This window comes from Pinus tabuliformis, chromosome X (genome assembly GCF_031772625.1).
Source record: "Pinus tabuliformis cultivar Carrire ecotype Pingquan chromosome X, CPIR1, whole genome shotgun sequence".
In the NCBI taxonomy this organism is placed as follows: Eukaryota; Viridiplantae; Streptophyta; class Pinopsida; order Pinales; family Pinaceae; genus Pinus; species Pinus tabuliformis.
In genome coordinates this window covers 649,185,718-649,207,779 of record NC_142308.1, presented here as the reverse complement: position 1 = coordinate 649,207,779, position 22,062 = coordinate 649,185,718, and the positions used below count along the sequence as shown (strand labels likewise).

Here is a 22,062-nt window from a genome sequence, read left to right as displayed (position 1 = left end):
GTGCCATTCAGCTATCATCATCAGCCTGATCATCATGTTATAATGTAAACCCTTTCTGCATGTGTAAAATGTAAATAATCTCAGCAGATCTATGTCGTGTATGTAATTGCCTAGGTAAACCTACTTTTTTGGTGACGATCTATATTCTAGGAGGTTTTTTGTCTCACTGATCCATTCTCGGATGGTCGGCAAAGTTTTCCTTCAGTCTTACCCCAAAGCCGGAATGGATTTTGTCACTAGAATCTTAGGCGAGTCCTAGTGTTCTAGATCGAGTCTATGCAAAAGTGATTTGAGAATAATTCTAACTATTTGGTTAGGCTATTTTGTTACAAATTTCTTAGTCTGCTAGATTATATTTGTGTCGCAGTAGTGGGTAGTCTGTGAGGGTCTATTTCAAATGGATTTTCTCCCTTGTGATGTAAAAGATTATGAAAATCATGATGTAAAGTGTTTTGAGGGTTGGAAAAATAATTTATCCCCTCATAGGTTAATTAATTAAATTTTCTGGCCAAAAAATCAATTAAAATCATAAGCCAGAAATTTAATTAATTCTAGGTCCTAGGTAAATTTAAATTCTCCAAAGGCAAAATTCATCGATCCTTAAAAATCAAATTTTTAAAGGTCCCGAGATTAAAAATTAATTATTTTGCTAAATTTTATGCCTTTGGTCCTTGGGGTTAAGTCAAAGTCAAATTTTTGAGGAAATTAGCTCAAAAATTTTATTTTTGAGTTAATTAAAATGTATTTAATTGAAAATTTCGAATTTCCTCATGAATTTAAAATTTCAACGGATGAGATTACAAGAAATTTTGATCCTCATCAACGGTCGAGATTGCTTTGACGATGATCACTCGAACTAGCCGTTGGAGGATTTATCTTTAAATAGGAAGTCATTTGTCAGTCAATCCATCTAATCTTTGAGTCGTGTGCTAAGAGAAAATCCCTCGTGTAATATTTTTCGAATAATAAAGGAAGACTTTGGGGTTAATTTTCGCTAATGTTACTCTTCATGCAAGTACTCTAAGATGTGTCATTTTTCATATGTAAATTTTTTTTAGCCATTGATAATAGCTTCTAAAGAGTGATTTGATTATAGGTATCTTGCTCAGTCGCTAGGGTTTAAGTGATAATTTAAATTTGAATGTAATAGCAGGTATCTCTATTTATCTAAATTTTATTATCATTTTCTCTCTCTATTTTGATGGTTGAATTGAGTTTTACAGGAAAGTCTTGATTTTTAGATGATCTGGCGTAGGAGAAGTTTTTATTTGGACCAGCCAACTCCCGATCCATGTTTTCTGAAGAGCCCAACTTAATTTGACCCCGGGCATATCATTAGATATTTTTTACTGGTGATGCATGAAGGGTTTTGAGCTCAACACCTCCTTTAAACTTTAAAATTTTAAATTTTTACGTGCAAAATTGATAAATCTTGCTATTGAGAGACTTAGATTATCAGATCTGGGAGCGGAGTTGGACTCACACTCTCCAAATCTGATAGATCTGCCATTCTTGTGCATAGATCTGTAATTATTTTCGGTTTTCTGACTTGGCTTTTTCAGGTTTTACTTTTTATCAATGTATATATCGTTTGGGTGTTTTCCTATTGTCGTGCAACTACAGATCTGAAGAAGAAAATTGTGTAGAGTCCAGATCTAGGCCCTGGAGGGTAAGATCTGGATCTCTGGGGTTCATCAACATCATTTTGCACAAATATTATTCCAATTAATTTTGCAATCTAAGGGGTTGAAGAGTTTTAAATCTGGAAAATTTTATAACGGTTCCAAAATTATTAAGATTTTTGGAAATTTTTTAAAGAGGTTCTGGTGGATTTAAAGAAGTTCTAGGCCACCATTTTTGCGGATTGATTTGTCGCCTGGTTTTAGGGTTTACTATGCAAATTTCGAAAAAAAATTACAACCCTCGCTGTCAGTGCTATCCGTCGAGCTTTCATCTAGCCGAAGCCTGCAAGAAAAATGAGATCCACTGCGATTCTCAAGTCCCCTTGCCCACTAATCGCTCCTCAAACCTGCGTCTAACTTGACCTGCTTTTTCTCCTGCACTCGTGGCTCTCATTCTCCCTACATCATCCCTCATTCTGTCTGCTGCTCCTTCCACGCATTTTACAATTTCCTTTTACCCTCGAATCCACTGCCACAGCTCCACAATCTGTCCCTCTCTGCGGTCTCCATTCATGCTACCTGCTCCATTTGTCTGCGCTCCTCCATGCATTCCTGTTCGCAACCATTCTTCACGTCCACCTGCGTGTTGCCTGTCTGCAACTCTCTTCACTCCTCACTGTTGTCCATCCTCAAACCCGTCGAGCTGCTCACTGTCGTCGTCCTGCACACAACAGAAAAATACGATTTCTCCTTCACTTTCTTTTTGTTTGTATGTTTTAATATGTTAGGGTTAGGCCATTCAGCTTCTTTTTTTTATGCATTCGATTTCATTTTTTATTTTTATTGTTTTTTCTTTTTCTTTTTTAAAGACCTAGTCAAAATCTTTTTGATTTCGATTTTTTATTGGGTTTTGTATTTTCTTTTGACTTTTATATTTTCATTTGATTGTTTGGACTTTAAATTTCTTTTTTTTAAATTGATTTTGTTTTGACTTTTATTTTTTAAATATTTTGATTCGATTTCATTTCATTTTTTTTAATTTATGATTTTGATTTTGATTCAAAAAATATAAAAGTTTCAAAAAATCCTAAAAATAAAATTTTAAAAATCTAAAACATTTAAAAATATCTAAAAATTTTAAATTCTTGGTGACGTGAGAATTAAGAATGAAATAAATTAAAGGATTTGTGATTAAACGTTAAAAAAATTTAATGTGGCATGTGGCCCATTTAAAATTTCGATTTATTAACCCGCTGATTTAATTTACTTCTTTATTTTTCACATTAAAGCAATTGCCTAAGGAATACTTGAAATGCTAATTTAAAGTTCCTTGGTGTCTTCGGTGATTGAGTGTAAAATCTTAAATTTTCATGAATTTTCTATGGTCAAGGTGCGATAAATGTTTTAAATGATATTTGAGAAAGTTAATTCTTCTAGATCTAAATTCCTAACGAAAATCATTATTCTAGAATCTCTTGCATGATACAGTTTTGGGCGTTTATATTGATCATACATGATTGTCACTATTTGTCACATATTGGAAAATCGTTATGGATAACTTGTTATTATGTAGTCTTTAGTTAAAGCACATTAAAGGCACTGGTCTGTAGTCATTTTTATCTCGTGATTGTGACTTATTTAGCCGAGACCTGCATTAAATTCATCAAGTTGTCCATCATTAAAATCTCCTAGAGCCTGTGTTTCACAGGTTATCCTCATCCATTGACCTTAGGGACTACCCCCCTTGATTTGTCTAGGAGAGAGTCTAAACGCAGTGAGTAAGGATTAAGAGTGACAGCCCTTACTCTGAGTGTTGTCGTGATGCCTAGACACTTTGTGCGACAACACCACCCTAGAGAGGTCTTCCTTCAGTCTTTCCAGAGGAGGATTTCATTGTGGTTTCCAACAGTTGCATTCATCTCTAGGTGTGTGTATTGTGAAGGGAGGCCGAGTTTGTTTGTGGCATCTTGCAAAGGAGTTTTGGCTGTGAGGATTTCCCGAGAGGAGGCATAGGAATTTTGCTATCAATTTGGAGAGTTTGGGCGCTGGAGAAGAGTGCTTCTCTGCAGTGTGGCTTTCGCACTTCCAGGGCCCGCACAGAGGCAGCATTTTGGGCACACGTGGGAGGTAGAGTATCAGTTTTTGAGACTAGACTTTGCCGGGGGAGCTAAGGGAAGCATTTGTGGATGAGATTGCTACATTTCCAAAGCTTGGGTGGAGGATTTTGCTTGTATTCCTTGCAGGTCGTATTCTTGAGCAATTTGGAGGGCGCGGGGCATATTGGAAGTCGAATTTGGGAGGTTGGATTTAGACCAAACCCTTTCTAGGTTTTTGTGGGTTTTTGTCAATGAGCTTGGTGTTGAATTTATAGAATTTTCTGAGCAATAGAGGTGGAGTTTCTTGCAATTCCTTTCCAACCAACAGTGTAGTTTTCTGGGACAACGCAGAGACCTAGGTTCTATCATGCTTGCCATTAAGGCAAGCCAGGTGCATTCCTCCATACTATTGTACTTGCTCCATTGATTAATAAAATGTCTCAACTGGTTCTACTTCTGAAGTTTTTATGAGCATTTATTGATTGTTGAAATTTTTTGTGTTGTAAATCGTTTTTGCTTTGCATATCACTGTTTATTTAAGTTTGGAACATTACAAAAAATTTATTTATTTTTGTTAAAGTCTTGTTCTCGGTTGTTATTATATGAATTTTATGATCTCTTTCCTACTCTTTAGCTTCTAATACCTCCAACCTCTGTTTTGCATTTAACAATTCTTTCACATAAATATCAAATGACTAGGTCAGAGGTGTGGATATGGGACTATAGAAGGCAGAATCATCAATGACTTTTCCTCTGGACTTCTTGTTGCCACATGCTTGGAGAGGGGACTTGTTTGAGTGCTTATTGCGAAGGGCCTGAGTACTTTTCCTTTAAGACCGTTTCTTCCCTGTCTTCTCCCATTTTAGACGAGCTAGTCTTCATTTTAAAATGGCCCGATACTGTTTGGCATTGACCCAAACCCGCTTCCCATCTTTGGCGGATGAGGCAATTTTCACTTGTCCTAGATCATTTGTTTCCACAGGTTTGAATGCATTTCTAGCTGAGTTGTCCTATTGAACTCATTTTTCTCATCAAATACTTCAACTATCCTTTGTTTTGGCTGAGCAGCGTCTTTCACCTGCATCTCCATTTTCTTGTTCTAGGTCCTCTAGACTACTCAATTGACATCTTCTACACATCTTCCATGTCTGTTATCTATTTTCCTTAGTCTTCAACAGTAGGTACTAAGGCTCTCTTTGATGGTTCTTCCTTACTGGGCTTAGCAGATTCTTGTAAGGCTTTCCTCTTGAGATCTTTGTTTTCTTGTTGTAGCTGTTCTATCATTAGATGTGCCTTACCAAGTTGATCTTACAGCTCCCCGATTCTTTGATCCTTTTCATCATCTTCCATTCCTTCAGGTGCGCTCTCTGCTATCTCATTGGTTTGACTAGGTGTAGGGTCTACAAGAAATCTCTTGGTTGAAGCTCTTGTTCTTGGTCTCTTGGCCACTTGTTCTATCTTGGGTGAAATGAGAAGTTCCAAGAAGCTTCTTGGAACTTCTCTTGCACACTGATTTCTTCTCAATCAAAAGCTTTTTCACTGAGCCAACTGCTACAGATGAGGCTTCTTTGGTTGCAACTAATGTGGTGTCTCTCTTACTCTTTGGGTTGTCAAAGGATTGTGCCATCCACCCTGAAGATATCAAGAATTATTGCCATGATTGCTCCCTCTTGTCAAGTTCTTTTAGCATCAACAATTTAATCAATGAAAAATAGAATAGGCTAGGCTCAATCTGACTTGCCCCTTTCTTGAACTTTATCAGCTATTTTGCTAATACTCCTAAACAAATAATAAGGCAAATTTAAGGCTTTCTTACCTGTAAAAAGCATCAGAAGTCTAATGTGGTATTGATAAATTTTGTTGAACCTCCCTCCATATGTAAAATATCTATGAATCACTTTTAGTAGCTTACTATAATGGTCCAGCAGATAACTCCTTGGGATAACAAACCCATACCCCTCCTTGTATTGTGGCTTCAAAAAGTCTTTAAAATGAGCTAAATCCAACTCCATGCCTTTAAACCATTATTCACCATGTAAAGGGATTGCTCAGAGACAACAAAATCCAAATTTCCAACCTCTACCTCCTTCCCCTTGAAATTCAATGCAAAATGTTTGGTGAGCTGGAAGTGGTGACCCTAGCTCTGAATCTTCTCACAAAAAGCAATACACCCAGCTTGTTCAAATGAAACCATGATGGCAGGGTCAGAGTTCACTAGACTGAGGTCTTGGGGTTCATATCTTACAATCTCTCCTCCTTTCACCTTCCTTTTCATCTCTGGAGTGTCCATGGTTGTATGTTCAAGCTTACATTACTTCTTCAAAACAACGTGTAGTGTTATTCAACGGTGAATTTTCCAGCAAAGTGGAAACAGGTAAATGCGCAGCGAACAAGGGAGATGTGCAACAGTTGTAGCTAGGGTTTTTCTTTGGGAAGCAACAACAAGGATCTGATCAGTGTTACTCAACTGAAATTCATAGAAAGAGTTATGTATGGCTCACAGCAATATTGAACGCAACAGAAGAATGGTTTTTATGCACAAAGGGAGGTAGCAAGAGCTTTATGCAGCAGCTTGCGCAGCAAAACACACAGTTATCATAGCTTAGGATGGTTGGAGGGAATCTGAAGGCCTCTGATTAGTTTGACAAGATGAACTAGGGCACATACAATACAAAAAATCTCAAGGAATCGAGAGAAACCCTTATTCATGACTGGCTCGAAGATTCCTTGAAATGCACAACAATTTTCAGTTATGCAGTGGCTCCAACTTTTGTAGCAGCAACTCCCAATTTTCGCAGCAACTCCCAATGGCAAATAAAAGCGTTCCTCTTCTCATCCTCCAAGGTGTTTCAGAGCAGATGATAGCTTCGAATGGCTGAAATGAAAGTGAAAAGGGACTTTTATAGCCTTCATACACTTCAAAGATCTTCTTTTGAAGTAATGATGACCCACTTCTAGATGTGAAATAATGGAAACACAACATTCTTGACCATAACTGATTCCCATAACTGACATGACTTAGCTAACTAACTCATGACGACCAAAATATTTCATGACATGACCCTTTAATACTCTTTCATGGTGACCAATGACCCTTATGATTACCCTTTTAATGATGATCCTTCATGACATTACACTTTGGATTTTAGCAAATATACCCTTATGAATTAAAAACACTCAATCCAAATCTAGACCTCTTATTCAGAAAAGACTTCTTTAAACCATAATACTCATGAAATCAAAACTGACATTTAAAAATTGACCTCAAAAGAATAGAAAGATTGAAATTACTAAGATCCCTATAATATAGGACCCTAACACGACTGAGGCCCAAAACCCTAAAATAGAAATGTGAGCTTCGGACCCTGCAATTCTTCTTCATTCGAAAAAATTCTCCACAGAGCTACCTTAGACTTGTGTGAGCCAAAAACAAGAAAGAGAATAGAAGAATGTCTCATGATGATGTCCAAATGAGGCAGAGATCACTTGTATTTATAGCCTTCCAAGGGTGTCCATTTTGCTTTAGGGCTGACCTAATCAAATATGCACTTGTGGGCTTATAATTCAAAAATTCACTTTCCCTTGTCCAAATTTGATGATCGTTAGGTCGATTTTGGTCCTCTCAAAAAGAGGAATTCAATGCAATCATCATCTCCATCAAATGAACTGTACAAAGTGGCAGGTTGGTTAGCAATAGGATATCGGGGGAAGCTCATGCAAGCGAGACTTTATTTTTGCATGGATTGGGTGGTATCTTCAGGAGTTCACTCTTGGAGTGCATGAGATGGACTACTCGATAGGGCAGCTTCATAAGGAGTTGGACTAGGTTCTACACTATGTTCCCAGGAAACGTGGGTGCGGGGACGGGGACGGGGACGGGGACGGGGACGGCATTTTTGGAAACAGGGTGCGTGGGTTCGTCGGGTAATATAATAATATTAAATTTTAATAATTATATTTTATAAATTATAAATTTATAATTAATAATATATATGAAATTTGAATTTGTATATTTTTTCAACTTTAAACAAGAAAACTTTAATGATAATAATTTAAATGGGACAGATTTTGTCACACACAGCTGACTGAGATACACTAGTAAAGTTTCCTACAAACTCAGGAGTACGCTCAAAAATCCTAAAGTATTCTGAGTTCTCAAAGACTCAACATTTTAAACTTTATTTTATTGGGCTGCCTTGTGTGTTTGGTGGGACAGCAGTGAAATATATGCTGCCAGCAGCCATAATTTATACTTTAATGTAGCCACAAGCCTAAAAAAAAACCACAGAATTTATATGTTAATGACAATTGTAATGATTCAATTTTTCAAAAATTAAAATATATATACTATGAACTGTTTTACCTGAACAAATTCTGAACCATTTAATTGGATTTTGTTGATCCATGGTGAAATTACATTGCCAGGGCAAGCAACACCATTGTTAGAGGGTAGATAATGAACTGGCTTGAATGTTGTGTAGATGATTGAGTTGAAAATTTGAAATACATTCTCACTGAACAGTTTATATTGTAAAGAATAGCACAGAGCTATATTCAGTGTATGAATGCAATTATGTAATGCCATTCATTAATGCAAAAAATGATGAAGATTTTCTGCGCTTTATTAATCCAATTGCAACTATTTTAGGTTAAAAGAACTGAAACGTATACTTCTCATATTATAGTATATAGCATTAAAAATTAAAAATTTAACAAGTCTGGGCTGAGTAGAGGTAAGTTTGTGGCATTGTCATCTCTGTTTAGGGCTTAGGTTGGGTACAGGAGTCTGCATAGGGAGGCCGAGGTCTGTTCCTTAGTGAACAGTGAGCTGTTTTGTGTAAACAGTGGCATGAATCAAGCCCTACAGCTCAGCGTTTGACAACAACAAGGAGGAGGGACTATGCTGCAGCTGTAGGAGGCAAATTGAGTGTATAAAAGTGGACTGACAGTTGTGGCTCATGTTGCAGACAGTCCGAAACAACAAGAAATTGTGACATTCATTCTGGCAATTTTGCTTAATGTAGTTGAGCCCCTGCGGGTGTTCACTGTTCAAATGTGTAATATAATGCACCTATATTTTTCACACGCGGGTCTTGTGAAACTTTTTCATGTAATAATAAAATTGAAAACGAAAACTTGTAAATACCACTGCCGCTGAAGTTGCTCTATCCACTGCCGCTGAAGCTGCCCACTGCTGCTGAAGCTGCCCACTGTCGCTGGAAATGGTAAACGGGGACGGCTCAAGCCTCAACCAAATGGGAAAAACTTAAAAGTTAAATGAAATCAGTAATCACGTATCAGATATTTGCTTGTGTGCGTTCATAAAGAGTTAAAGTCATAAAGATTTAGGGTTTTTTAAGTTTTTTACCTTTGTTATAAGTTATTTTTTAAATTTCAATAAAAAAATTATGTGAAAATTAAATTTTTAATATAGTTCTTTTTATGAAGAACCCAAAGAACCCGAAGAACCCAAAGAACCCAACCCGAAGAACCCAAGAACCCGTTAAAGGAAAAGAACCCAATTTTTTTTTTGAAGAACCCGGTTCTTCAGGGTTCGTCTGGGAAGAACCCGTACCCGAATCTGGTACTTGGGTGCGGGAACCCGGGACGGGTTCGAGAACCCCACCCCCGGGTGCGGGTAACCATGCAACATAGGTTCTACATTATCATGATGCTCTACTTATTGATGGTATGCAAAGAAATTTTGGTACTTACATCGGGCAAGATATGAGTGGAGCAAGGGGAGCTTTGTGTTGATCAGGATGGCTTGGGATCCTGGTATTGAAGGATTCCTTCATGACAGTACAGCGCAAAGGTCATGGATGATTTAGTGGCACAGTTGGGACCCTAGCATAATTTGCAGTGACAATGGGGATCAACAGCTAGAGAGGGTGCTTGTTTAGGCACTGCTTGAGGACAAGCAATTTTTGGCTGGGAGGACTGTCATGTTCCCAATTTTTGTGAATGCAAAATTTGCTAAGGAGTTTTTCCAATTTTGGAGATATTATATAAAAAGGAGAAAATATTATTTTTGCAGGAAAAAAGTGGAAATTATTATTTTAATGGAGAATGGCGACAAAATAATATTTTACCGGAAAATGGAAGGAAATTATTATTTTATTAGAATGGCGGCAAATTATTATTTTATTCAAATGGCAGCAAAAAGTGGAAAATGGCCCCACCAATAAAATAATAAGAAAAAATGGAGGATCTAGAAGCTAAAGGGAGGCTCCATGGAAAATTATAAAAGGAGGAAGAGCTCAATGGAAATTCATTCTATTCTACCTATCTCATTTACAAATTGAAAGGAGCTCCAACAAGTTTAAGAGTTTCAAGTGAAACTCAATAGCTAATTTCGGTGGACTTCAAGTGCTACCCTAGTTAGCTCTTGGGGAAGATCATTTCAGATCTTCCTATTGGGCATATTGCAGGGAGACTTCATCATTGAACAAATTTGTTTACAAGAGGCTCAATTTGAGTTTATTACAGGACTTCGTGGTCCATCTCTACAAGGACAAGTTTGTCAAGAATCAAGATAAAGGTCGAGATTCTCAATTCTCAAGCAGAAGAGGAGAGTTCAAAAGTATTTTTCAAAGAGGCCGAATTGTTTGAATTGAACAGGGCTGAAATACATCTTCTTGGTTGCAAGGCCATGTGGGTTTCTTGAGCCATACTTCCTTCCCATGTTCAGTCATTTCCAGATTCTACAAGCAAGCCGAAAACCACCTTCCTAGTAGATCAAACTACGTTCCACACCAGCTGGGTTCCATTATTGGTGACAGAGGAACGAGGGCATTCCTGAAGCAATTAAATAAATTCCTTTAGAGGGCAAATTCTGCCCGGAATCTCCAGGCCGAGCACTTCAACTTTGGAGGGCCAAATTCCAACATACAAGAGGCTGAATCCTTGTTTCTGCCATCACAAGTGTTCAGATCTTGGAGTTAATTCAGAGGTTCAGTGCCAGGGAGAAAGGCGTATTTTTCTACCATTCAGTGACCTGTGTATGTTCAGCAAGGATCCTGAGCATTACCTCTGCATTGTGGCTGATCCATACAGTTGAAAAAGCACCAGATTCTCAATCAATTTTGAGGCTAAGACTACCTCTGGGTGTGAGTCGAAATCTGGGCATATTATCGTACCTGAGACAGAGGTTTCTCCCATATTCTTGAGGCTGCATATCAGGTTCTTGTTTCTTGTCTATTGTGCCATCACTATATATATATATATATATAGATATAGATATAGATATATTATGTGGACAGTATTGATATGTTTCCTTGGCCTCTTAATTGCTGGAGTTAAAATGTCAAAAATTAGTGTAATTGTCATTCTGGAATTAATATAATTTGGATGCCGCTTTAACCTCCTATATCAAACACAGTGGGAGAGAAATAGATATATGTATAATGCTTTCCAAGTCTTCTAGTGATTATTACTGGGTTGAATATCACTTATATATATTGCTGACTAAAGATCTCTGGAATGCTCTAAAGTATATTTCAGCTCTTATTTTTAAGGAAAATCCTTGTGTGTCACTGCCAGTGCAATTTCATAATTTTCTGAGTTTTATAAAGAGGTGTAGATGAGTTGAGAGTTTGGTATGGCCATTTTATTTAATGATGGTTGTACACTCAAGCAAACTCTTGAAATTACCTATATCAGCATGTCACCATGTGTTTGACAATATTCCTCACTGACAAAATTGTTAAAACTCAGAAAACCCACTAGCCCTTTCGGGAACTTTCTAAGAAGGAATATTAGAACGAAGAATATATTTTCCACGTACCATATTATTTTATAGCTGCAGACTTTACAAAGGAGAATTATTTCCCTACCCCTACCTTCCAATGCTATATACTTATATTGTATAATCTGCAAATGTACTGCACTCCATTCTGCAAATTTCTTATGATCTATCTGTTTTAATCATGTTTTCAAAATGGATTTTAGGGAAGATGCCTTTTGCAATCCCTTTAATGTATAGATCATGGGAGAGTTCACCATGCAATGCCTTTGTTGTATGTAAAGTTTGTAGAAAACAATTCCCACCAACCACACAAAATTTTATTTCACTCTTCTTTTCTTCCTCTAAACTCTTATGCTACCTCCTCTCTGTTCATGGCAAAGTCAATTATCTTCTAGGAATAGCTACGAATAGCATGACCTAGGTATCTACTATCAACAGCCCTATTCAATGCACCAACAGCTCTATTCAATGCATAGTGAGATTAAGAGAAACAGATTAATATCTAGCAGAAGAATCTATGATAGATACTTCACTGACAGAATCTGAAGAGAACATAGCTCCATTGGAATCCTACTCCTAGGCTCTCATCAAAGGATGGTGCAAGCTAATTTTATATTTAGTATGAAGGAATATACTTCAACTCCTATAAAGTATAGGAAATACTTGAAATATTTTTACTCCAAAAGACTGTTTAGTAGAGATTACAAAAAATAGTCGGTGAGTTGCAAAACCTTTCATTTTTAAAGTTACACAGAATGGCAACTTTCCATGGGAACTCTTCACAGACTCACTAATCTGAGACCTTCAGTGACTATAATAGAGCTGGTATATAAAACAGTGAATTTTGGGGATCAATTTGTAATCATGTAACATGGCCACTACTTTAGCTATTTAAAGAAGAGGTAGTTAAAGGATTTATGGTCATTCAATGGAAAATATTGGTTAAACCAGATATTTCTTGTTACTCTTATCTATCTTTCTATCACTAAATCGCAATCAGAACCTTATTTCTGGAAATACAGTAATGAACATGACAGACAAGGTTGATAACTTGACGTAACATGAAAAGAACAACAGAAAATTTAACTTACAGGAGGACCAAGTTCCGGTGGAACAATTATTCTTCGCTTTCCACCTGGCTTCATAGTCCGAATCCCTTCTTCAATGCCTTGATGTTAAGCAATTACATAGATGTGCTTGTCAGTGAATCTCTTCTGAAACTAGTAAACAAAAGTTTCTGATAAAGCATTGAAGGATTTGTTCTCTTTTCTGACATCAATGCATGATATGGATCTTAATAAAAACACTTTGAGAGTTAACAATATCTGTCAATATATAGATCTTTACCTGGAACCAAGCCATTAATGCCCATACGTGTCTTGGCTGGCCGCCCTTGCTGATAACTGCTATCAATGCGACGACCTGACTCGTTAAACCCTGTGTAGTGAAAAACTATCTGCCACACAACACCGCAGATTCAATGCTTAACCTTTGAAATTTGAATATATGTGCATAAGCACCATGCCTTGATTATACCAATCACTTCCTATAAACAATACCCTTCAAGAAATACCAAAAGTCAAACTACAAAATAACTCTCACAAATAATCAGATCATCATTCTTGTTATGTAAACTGGTAGGTTAGGAAAACATAATCTTAAATCCAGAAGGCAAACTAGATCACCAATATACAACTCTTCTACCTGTTGGCAAAAGAACAGGCGCCTATATAAAAGTCTTTACGAAAATACTAGTCTGTATGTAACATGGAAAGTAACACTCATCCTAGAAGCTCAAGCAAAATTATTATCATCCAAAATGTTAGAAGTCATGCCGTTAGCCAGTTAATCACAATTAGAGATTCAGCAAGCAGATTGCTCTTGGCATATATCTAATTTACTAGAAAAGTAGAATTCAAGGAAAAGTTCCTCTTCTGAGCTAATGTGTTATGTTATCAGTATAGAAGCCCTTAAATAACTATCATACTTCATGTATATTCAAAATAATAAACAACTTAGATCCCCCTTCAAAGAAGAAAACTCACACAGGAAAGACTAATTACATGCCAACTAGAAAAGAGTGCCCTGCAGACTAATTTAATAAATTGGCCCTGTTGCTGCAAAATCTAGCAGCCCTAGTGCAAAGCCCCACTAAGCAACCTAGGTCTTATGGCAACAAAAGATCAGTGACCATTGTCACCTCAATGGCTTCTCTCCACCTGTTTAGTGGCGAAATTAATCCCACAAGGGAAACTTTCCTATAAAGATCACTAGAAAAGTATTCAACTAAGGAGGGCCAATGGTGATACAAGGTCTAATGATTTGAAGGAAAGGTACTGGTGGAGCCTTGAAAAGCTTAGATAAGAATTTCCTAAAAGTTCAAGTACATTTCTCTAAGACCTATGTAATTTAGAGGAGAGTTGTTATAAATTAAGGTTTGTAAGATATGCGCATTAATGGCACATGATGGCATATAACAACTCAAGAAAATAGCCTATAAATGATAGAATCAACAAAGGACCAATAGGCTAAGGAGCCAAGCTAGGGCTTAGTAAAAAAAAGCTTTAAATGGCTGAAATTGCATATGACAGAAATAAATACCGAGACATCAGCACTAATTTTAAGGTTAAAATATACAATCAATGCAAGATTTTACCTTTTATTAATTATTAAATGCAATCCCTTCCAATAGGGAAACACCATATGGACATGAAATTACTATAAAATGCAAGTTTTAAGATAAGCCTAACCCTAGTTATGATCTGAAATGAGGGTTAAACATCTTGTTTCGCTTACAAAAACCTCTCACTCCAAAGCTTAACAATTATTTGATCTAGCTTATGTTGACAATTGCGGAATTAAGTACTTGAAACAAGTGTATGTCTTTGTTTGTTTTTAACTGTTTAAGTGTTTTAAGTTGATTTGTTTCTGTTGATATTAGACACACATAATAGCCATATAATGCAGCAAATAAACATCAACACATAACAACAAATTTAATCTAGGAGTTCACCCGAATATCGTGGGCTATGTCTCCTTGAGCTTCTGTCAATTTGACTTGGCTCTTTGGGATTATGGCTTCAATTCTTTTACAAGTTCCACACTCAACTCCAATGGTTATTGACTGAACCAATGGGCTTAGAAAACCATCTGAATCCATGTCATGGTTGTCATAATTCTACAAAAAGATCTAAGATCCCTTAGACTTGATTCCTTCAATTGGTGCACTGAGCTTCCCTAAGCTTCTTGATGGCACAAACTCCTTCAAAATTCACAACTGTCTCTGAAACCACTTCTACCGCCTCCAACACATATCAAACATCAACAATAGACTGTTCATTTGCTCAAAATGAGCACTGCATCCCCGATCTAAGCCTTCCTCCATGGTTGGCACTGGGCTGCCTCAAACTTCCCTGTAGCATCTCGGCCTTTAGAAGTCTTCAGATGCTTCTGTAAACCCTTGCAATGGATTCAAAAGGCTCATTACAGTCAAGAATGACTGTTGGTTTGCTGAGAACGGATACTGGTAGCTCCTGCAACTGCCTCCAACCCCTGGTGGCCCTGAGCTCCAAAATCTCCCTGGATGAAAATCTCCTTGAAGATGGCTTCTTCAGCTTCTCTAGACTGTTCCATTGGCTTCAGAAGGCCTCAATTAGCCTAGCTAGCCTCTTGTTTCACTCTCTTAGGTCAAAAATCACTTCTGGAGTGCATTTAATCAGTTTTCCCTAGAGATCCTCCACTAACTTTGGCAAACTGGTAGTTAAGGCCGCCAAATTTGGCAGCAGGCCTAAAATTAGCAGAATCCGCCAACTTTAGCGCTAACTGCTAACCGGAACTGGAACCTCTGGGGCACATGTGACCGGTATTACCGCCGACGGTTAGGGATAAGGTTGGTGGTTAATTAACATTCAACCGCATGGTGAGGTGCTAACACCGGCAGTTACATCGCGCATGTGAACAGCTTCAGGGACCGCTGGCGGGTAAGACCGCTGGCGGTAAGACCGCTGGCGGTCCTGACTCCCAAACCGCTGACTGTTACAGTTTAAATACAACATTTGACCCTAGATTGTTAAGAACCACTGTAGCGGAGTCGGTAGCGCGCATTTCGGTCTTGTCGGAGGTCACGGGTTCAATCCCCCCAAACCCCAAACGTAATTTTACTATGCCAATCTAGGGCCACGTGGCGGCCTCCGGGCTTGCCACGTGTCAACACTTGATTGGTCAACCAAACAAGAATATTTTAGGGAATATTCTTTGGAATACTTTTTTTAATATTTTCCAAAAATCAATTATCCTTGGAAATTGCAATTTATTGAACTTTTCAAATGGCGATAACTTCTTCATACAGTGTCAATTTTTCGAATCATTCGCAGCGCCGGAATCAGGAAGATGAGATCTATCCAGTCGTTTAGGTTCGACACTCTTTCGAACACTTTGAAATTTGAGCTATCATTAAAGTCTTGGATCAATATCTGATCACTCCTCCCCATTGAGAATCTTTTGGACCCCAAAAGACTCATATACTAATCTGAATAGTAGATGAGAGTACAGTACCCTCTTCTTTCAGCCTCCATACACTTTCTTGCATGGCAGGTGCCTTTAGACCAAAAATCGAAGATAGTCGACACTTCCCTTCCTGGATGCGCTTGTCCTCCTGTTAAGAATCGTCTTCCTTGAACTCATCTAGAATTTACAGAAGGTAGCTGAACATCGCTTCCAAGCCACTTCCATGGTGACCTTTGCTGCTGCAAATCTCCTTCAGCAAACAATGTCAAAATACAGGAAAACAACTTGACGATATAAAGTCTTGCTCCATCAAAAGAAACAAATTTCACATCATGTGAATCATCAACATGGCTTTACATCTTGTGTACAAATGATCGACTAAATCCCAAGCCGACAAAAATCATGCATTTTCAAACATTTGACCCTTCAAGTCAAACATGTACAAAAAGAATTTTAACGATTCTTTTACAAATATGAAGCACTTCATCATTATCTCCCTTTTACAATCTTGGAGACCAAATCAACTTTTCCAAGTCGACATGACATTACATGCATCTTTAAATAAAACAATATGATGGTCGATAGCTTTCCATCAAGTCAATTACATACATATTCAAATACAAGGAAATCATTAACATCCCTGGGTTCATACATTCCATCCTTATGCATGTATTCGATTCTTCAACTTTCTCTTAAGTACAGTCATGAGTACAAGATCCTCGATCACATGTACATGTACTTTCAAAGCTGAAATGAATATAATTTCGCTGTAATAAAGTGAGTCTACATACTTGACTTTTCCATCCTGCAACTTGCATTCCATTAGCAAAGAAATACAAATAGATGTGACACATTTCTTTTCTCATCAAAAGACATGTAACTTTAATTAGATAAGAACTGAAACTCTAACCATTTCTTACCATTCCACACCAAAGGTGCTTCCTTTAACTGCACATCGATACCAACATGTGGATCATCCTGAAACACATCGATTATGGAAACTTCCTTTCCATTCTTGCCATACTCTTTCTCCACTTTCTTCAAATTTCATGGAATCATTGTTGGATTCAAAGTCCAACACCTTTCAGCAATATGTCCTTACTTATGGCAATAAGTACAACACATGTTCATCTTTTTAACAGCATACTTTGCCTTGTTCAATGGACCTTTGGCTTCTTGCCTTCTTTCCTTCAAAAGTTTCCTCTATGTGGCCATTTTCTTCCAACATCTAGAAACACTATGGTTAACCAAACCACAAAAGGAACATGCAATTCTTTTCCAATTCTTATGTGGAAATTTACCATGCTTAACATAATCAAAAGAAGTGTGATGGAAATCAGATTTATACCTTTCTCTTTCACCTGCATTACCTTCATGAGGAGGTGAATCAAATGAAGAAGTAGCTCCCTTTGAAACACCATCAGTCTCTTCAATGCTTTTATAGCTTTCACAATTCTCTGGTTCAAGTGTATGCTTATGAACACCTTCTTCCTACAAATGATGTTTCAAACAATTGCATTCCCCAAGAATACAATCTTTACAAACTTGAGGTAGGGAACCTGAAATGAAACTCCTTCTAGGAACTGTTTCAATTGCCTTCATGGTTGCTTTGGAACTTTCTCCATAAGATTGTCCATAGCCAAGACCCAAATACTTAGGCCTTTCCTCAACCATTATTGGCTCAACAATACCTTGTGCATGTTTGCCCAATCCTTTTCCTTCATAGCCCATTTTGGACATTAACTTGGACCCTATGCCTTTTGTATGTTTTTTAAAAGAACCAACATAAATATTCTTAGAGGAAATTGAAGACAAACTAGAATTGTTTACCTCTTCTTCAAGCTAATACTTGACTAAGGCTTCTTTGGCAGCAAGGAGTTGTGTCTCCAACTCATGCATCTTTTCCAAATCCATATTTGCAATATGAAGTTGTCTCTCCATTTCCTGCAATTTGTCAGAAAGCAACTGCTTCTCTTCCTTCATGGAATTCAACTACTCTCAAAGTTTGGTGCTCATTTCTCTCACCATATCCATCATGATGAACAAATCTCGCTTCAAGTCTTCATCAAATAATCTTGTGAAAGAGGAGGATTTGGAAAACTCACTTGTAGAAGTTGTCATCATCAAAATGAACAAAATCACTTCAACAAAATTCACAAAGCTTTCAAAGAACTAATGACAAATTTCTGAACTAAATGGCAGTAGAATCAAATTCTTATTCAAGCAGCCTTTTGTAAACAAACCCTCTTATGCTTCAAGGATTGTCTTGAGGTCCTTGGGGTAAGGAGAATGCCTTCAGCCCTTCTTCCTTCTTGTCCTCTCCTGGACTTAGCTTATCAATAGCTTTCCCTTCACCTTTGCAAACTCAAACAATAGTCAATTTACAAACAATCAAACAGTAGAATCCTTTGTACTGTTTAAACACCTATCAAGTCAAACAAGCAAATAGATTTTTCTATTAATCAAGCATCCTGCTCTAATACCACCTGATCTGAAATGAGGGTTTAACATCTTGTTTCACTTACAAGAACCTCTCACTCCAAAGCTTAACAATTATTTGATCTAGCTTATGTTGACAATTGCGAAATTAAGTACTTGAAACAGGTGTATGTCTTTGTTTGTTTTTAATTGTTTAAGTGCTTTAAGTTGATTTGTTTTTGTTGATATTAGACACACATAATAGCCATATAATGCAGCAAATAAACATCAATACATAACAACAAATTTAATCTAGGAGTTCACCCAAATATCGTGGGCTACGTCTCCTTGAGCTTCTGTCAAATTGACTTGGCTCTTTGGGATTATGGCTTCAATTCTTTTACAAGTTCCACACTCAACTCCAATGGTTATTGACTGAACCAATGGGCTTAGAAAACCATCTGAATCCCTGTCATGGTTGTCATCATTCTGCAAACAGATCTAAGATCCCTTAGACTTGATTCCTTCAATCGGTGCATTGAGCTTCCCTGAGCTTCTTGATGGCAAAAACTCCTTCAGAATTCACAACTGTCTCTAAAACCTCTTCTACTGTCTCCAGCACATATCAGACATCAACAATAGACTATTCATTTGCTCAAAATGAGCACTGCATCCCCGATCTAAGCCTTCCTCCATGGTTGGCACTGGGCTGCCTCAAACTTCCTTGTAGCATCTTGGCCTTTAGAAGTCTTCAAATGCTTTTGTAAACCCTTGCAATGGATTCAGAAGGCTCATTACAGTCAAGAATGATTGTTGGTTCGCTGAGAACGGATACTGGTAGCTCTTGCAACTACCTCCAACCCCTGGTGGCCCTGAGCCCCCTAGATGAAAATCTCCTTGAAGATGGCTTCTTCAACTTCTCTGGACTGTTCCATTGGCTTCAGAAGGCCTCGATTAGCTTAGCTAGCCTCTTGTTTCACTCTCTTAGGTCGAATATCACTTCTGAAGTGCATTTGATCAGTTTGCCCTAGAGATCCTCCACTAACTTTGGCAAACTGGCAGTTAAGGCCGCCAAATTTGGCAGCAAGCCCCAAATTAGCAGAATCTGCCAACTTTAGCGCTAACTGTTAACCGTAATAGGATCCTCTGGCGCGCATGTGACCGGTATTACCATCGGCGGTTAGGGATAAGGTTGGCAGTTAATTAACATTTAGTCGTGTGGAGAGGCGCTTAGACCGGCGATTACATTGCGGCATGTGAATAGCTTCGAGGACCGCTAGTTGGTAAGACCGCTGGCGGTCCTGACCCCCAAACCGCCGACTGTTACAGTTTAAATACAACATTTGACCATAGATTGTTAAGAACCACCGTAGCGGAGTCGGTAGCGCGCGTTCAGGTCTTGCTGGAGGTCACAGGTTCGATCCCCCCGAACCCCAAACATAATTTTACTATGCCAATCCAAGGCCACTTGGCAACCTACGGGCTTGCCACGTGTCAGCACCTGATTGGTCAACCAAACAAAAATATTCTAGGGAACATTCCAAAGAATATTCCTTGGAATATTCTTTTTTTAATATTTTCCAAAAATCAACTATTCTTGGAAATTGCAGTTTATTGAACTTTTCAAATGGCAATAACTTCTTCATACGGTGTCAGTTTTTTGAACTATTCGGCACCGGAATCAGGAAGACGAGATCTATCCGATCATTCAGGTTCAATACTCTTTCGAACACTTTGAAATTTGAGCTATTATGAAAGTCTTGGATCAATATCTGATCAAGTTACCATAAAATTAAAGCAAAAATAAATAAATAAAAAATTGATCAACACTTACTAGACTAGTGCCTTTATCTTGGGTGGCAATGAAGTCAATTAGGGCAAGGCCAGTGATAAAGGGCCTTGGATGAAGAGGGTGAAGGGAAGAATTTCCTCTCTTAAAAAACCCAGCAACTTCCCTATTAAGGGATTTTAAGGTCAAGGGATGCATGAACAAAGTTCCCTTGAGGGATTCTTGAAAGACAAATATTACATACCATAAAGAATCAAGATTCCAAGGAAAATTATTGCAGTTTTTAATATGGCACACATAGAAACCCCAATTCACATAATATAGCATGTGAAATGGAAGAAAATCAACATGAAACTTCAACCATTCTACAAGAATAACTTCAATCAATCCCAAAAAAGTCTCCCCATGCAAACGTCTTCCTCCAAAGACAATCCGTTCATAAAGATCACATTGCATCCAAGTAGAAGAAGACAAATAGCTAGTACACATTTCTTGAAGAAGAGAGTGTGATGAATGATAATGATGAATGATGAAAAGTGACTCCCCTCTATTTATATGAGGGTAACCAAGTCACCTTTTCATAATTTTACAAAAAAACCCCTAAAAGGTTTGCTTAATGCAATGTTCCGAAAAGGAAATAACAGTGATAAACAAAGTAAAATATCATACAACACCGAAATATTTAAACAACAATCAAACACCCACAATTTACACCGGAATTGCACCAAAATTCAGCCATTTTATTATATATGGAGAAGAGTACAATGCTTGAAATGTGTGCACCTGGGCTTGCCAAAGCAAGCTAAACAATCCCAAGTGAGAAAGATGCTACCCGGATGCAGAGGAAAGGCTTCTCCTCAATGTTCTGCGTTGGCCCTAGATATTCTACAATTGCTGGATGGAAGAAACCCCTGTTTGAGCCTCCAAAAGTGCTCAGAAAATTCGCCAAATTAATCTTGAGTTCTCCACCAAAAACCCAGAAAGGGTTTGGCCTATCTCCAAGCCAAAGTCGAACCCACAAAATGGTGCAAATTCTTCAGCTAACTAGCAATTTGCCCTTCTATAAGAATTAGGATTTCGAGCCCGAATATCGCCCGGAAAATTTTGTAAAACTAGTCAGAGCCTCCTCTCAATAAACCCACAAAAACCCAGAAAGGGTTTGGGTTGAATCCACTGACCCTCGATGACCCCCAACAAGTGCAAATTGCCCAATTTGGCCAGAAAACGCCCCACAAAACTGATACTGCTGAATTAAGCCCAAATCCACCACTGGAAATCTCTCCCAACTTTGGCTAAATTCTCCCCTGAGGAATACCTCCAATCTTCGACCCTTATCTCTCCTCAACCTCTATTCCTCCAGCCCCTGTGCACTTCCAGAAATGTAGAATTTCGGCCCCAAGAATTCTCTCAACTCAGCCCTGCTAATCACCACAAAATCTCTAGCTAAATTAGGGGAAAAACCCCTGCAAATCCTTCGGTGTTCTGCTCCTCTGTAATTGATCTCCCCACAAGCAATTTGAACCACTTTTGCGCCCTGGAAGAAAAACTTACCAACTGAAATAACTTGTAAATATGCCCAATGTAAACTCTGAATTGAGCTCCCCAAATTGCCTCAGTAGGGAAACAATCGAAATTATCCGAAATGAGGGTGGAATTCCCGCTCGGAAATTCCTTGTGTTAAACAACATGGTTGTCTTGGCTAAGCAACTCAAGAGAACTAATTTTGAATTGTCAAATGATCAAAGATACCAAATGGAGGCCTCCAAGCTCTATTTATAATTGATAGCCCTCTCCCTTAGTGGTCCCCACCTACCACTAATAAAATATTACTTTGCCGCCATTCTTCATTAAAATAATAATTTCCGCTTTTCTCCTCCAAAATAA

The 22,062-nt window shown here is 37.9% G+C and overlaps 1 protein-coding gene across 4 annotated transcripts in view; it reads right to left on the bottom strand.

The window, feature by feature from the left end:
- Positions 1-22,062, bottom strand: part of LOC149141664 (FKBP-like peptidyl-prolyl cis-trans isomerase family protein) — a 348,564-nt gene that overhangs the window by 55,355 nt on the left and 271,147 nt on the right. For 2 of the 4 annotated variants that reach the window (XM_089448330.1, XM_089448331.1), the window contains exons 4-5: positions 12,813-12,917; positions 12,557-12,633 (exon numbers count right to left, since the gene is read on the bottom strand). In XM_089448330.1, the coding sequence (XP_089304456.1) occupies positions 12,557-12,633; positions 12,813-12,917 (182 nt within the window). Of the gene's footprint in view, positions 1-12,556; positions 12,634-12,812; positions 12,922-22,062 lie in introns of all 4 variants that reach the window. The other 2 variants (XM_089448329.1, XM_089448332.1) reach the window with 1 other exon arrangement.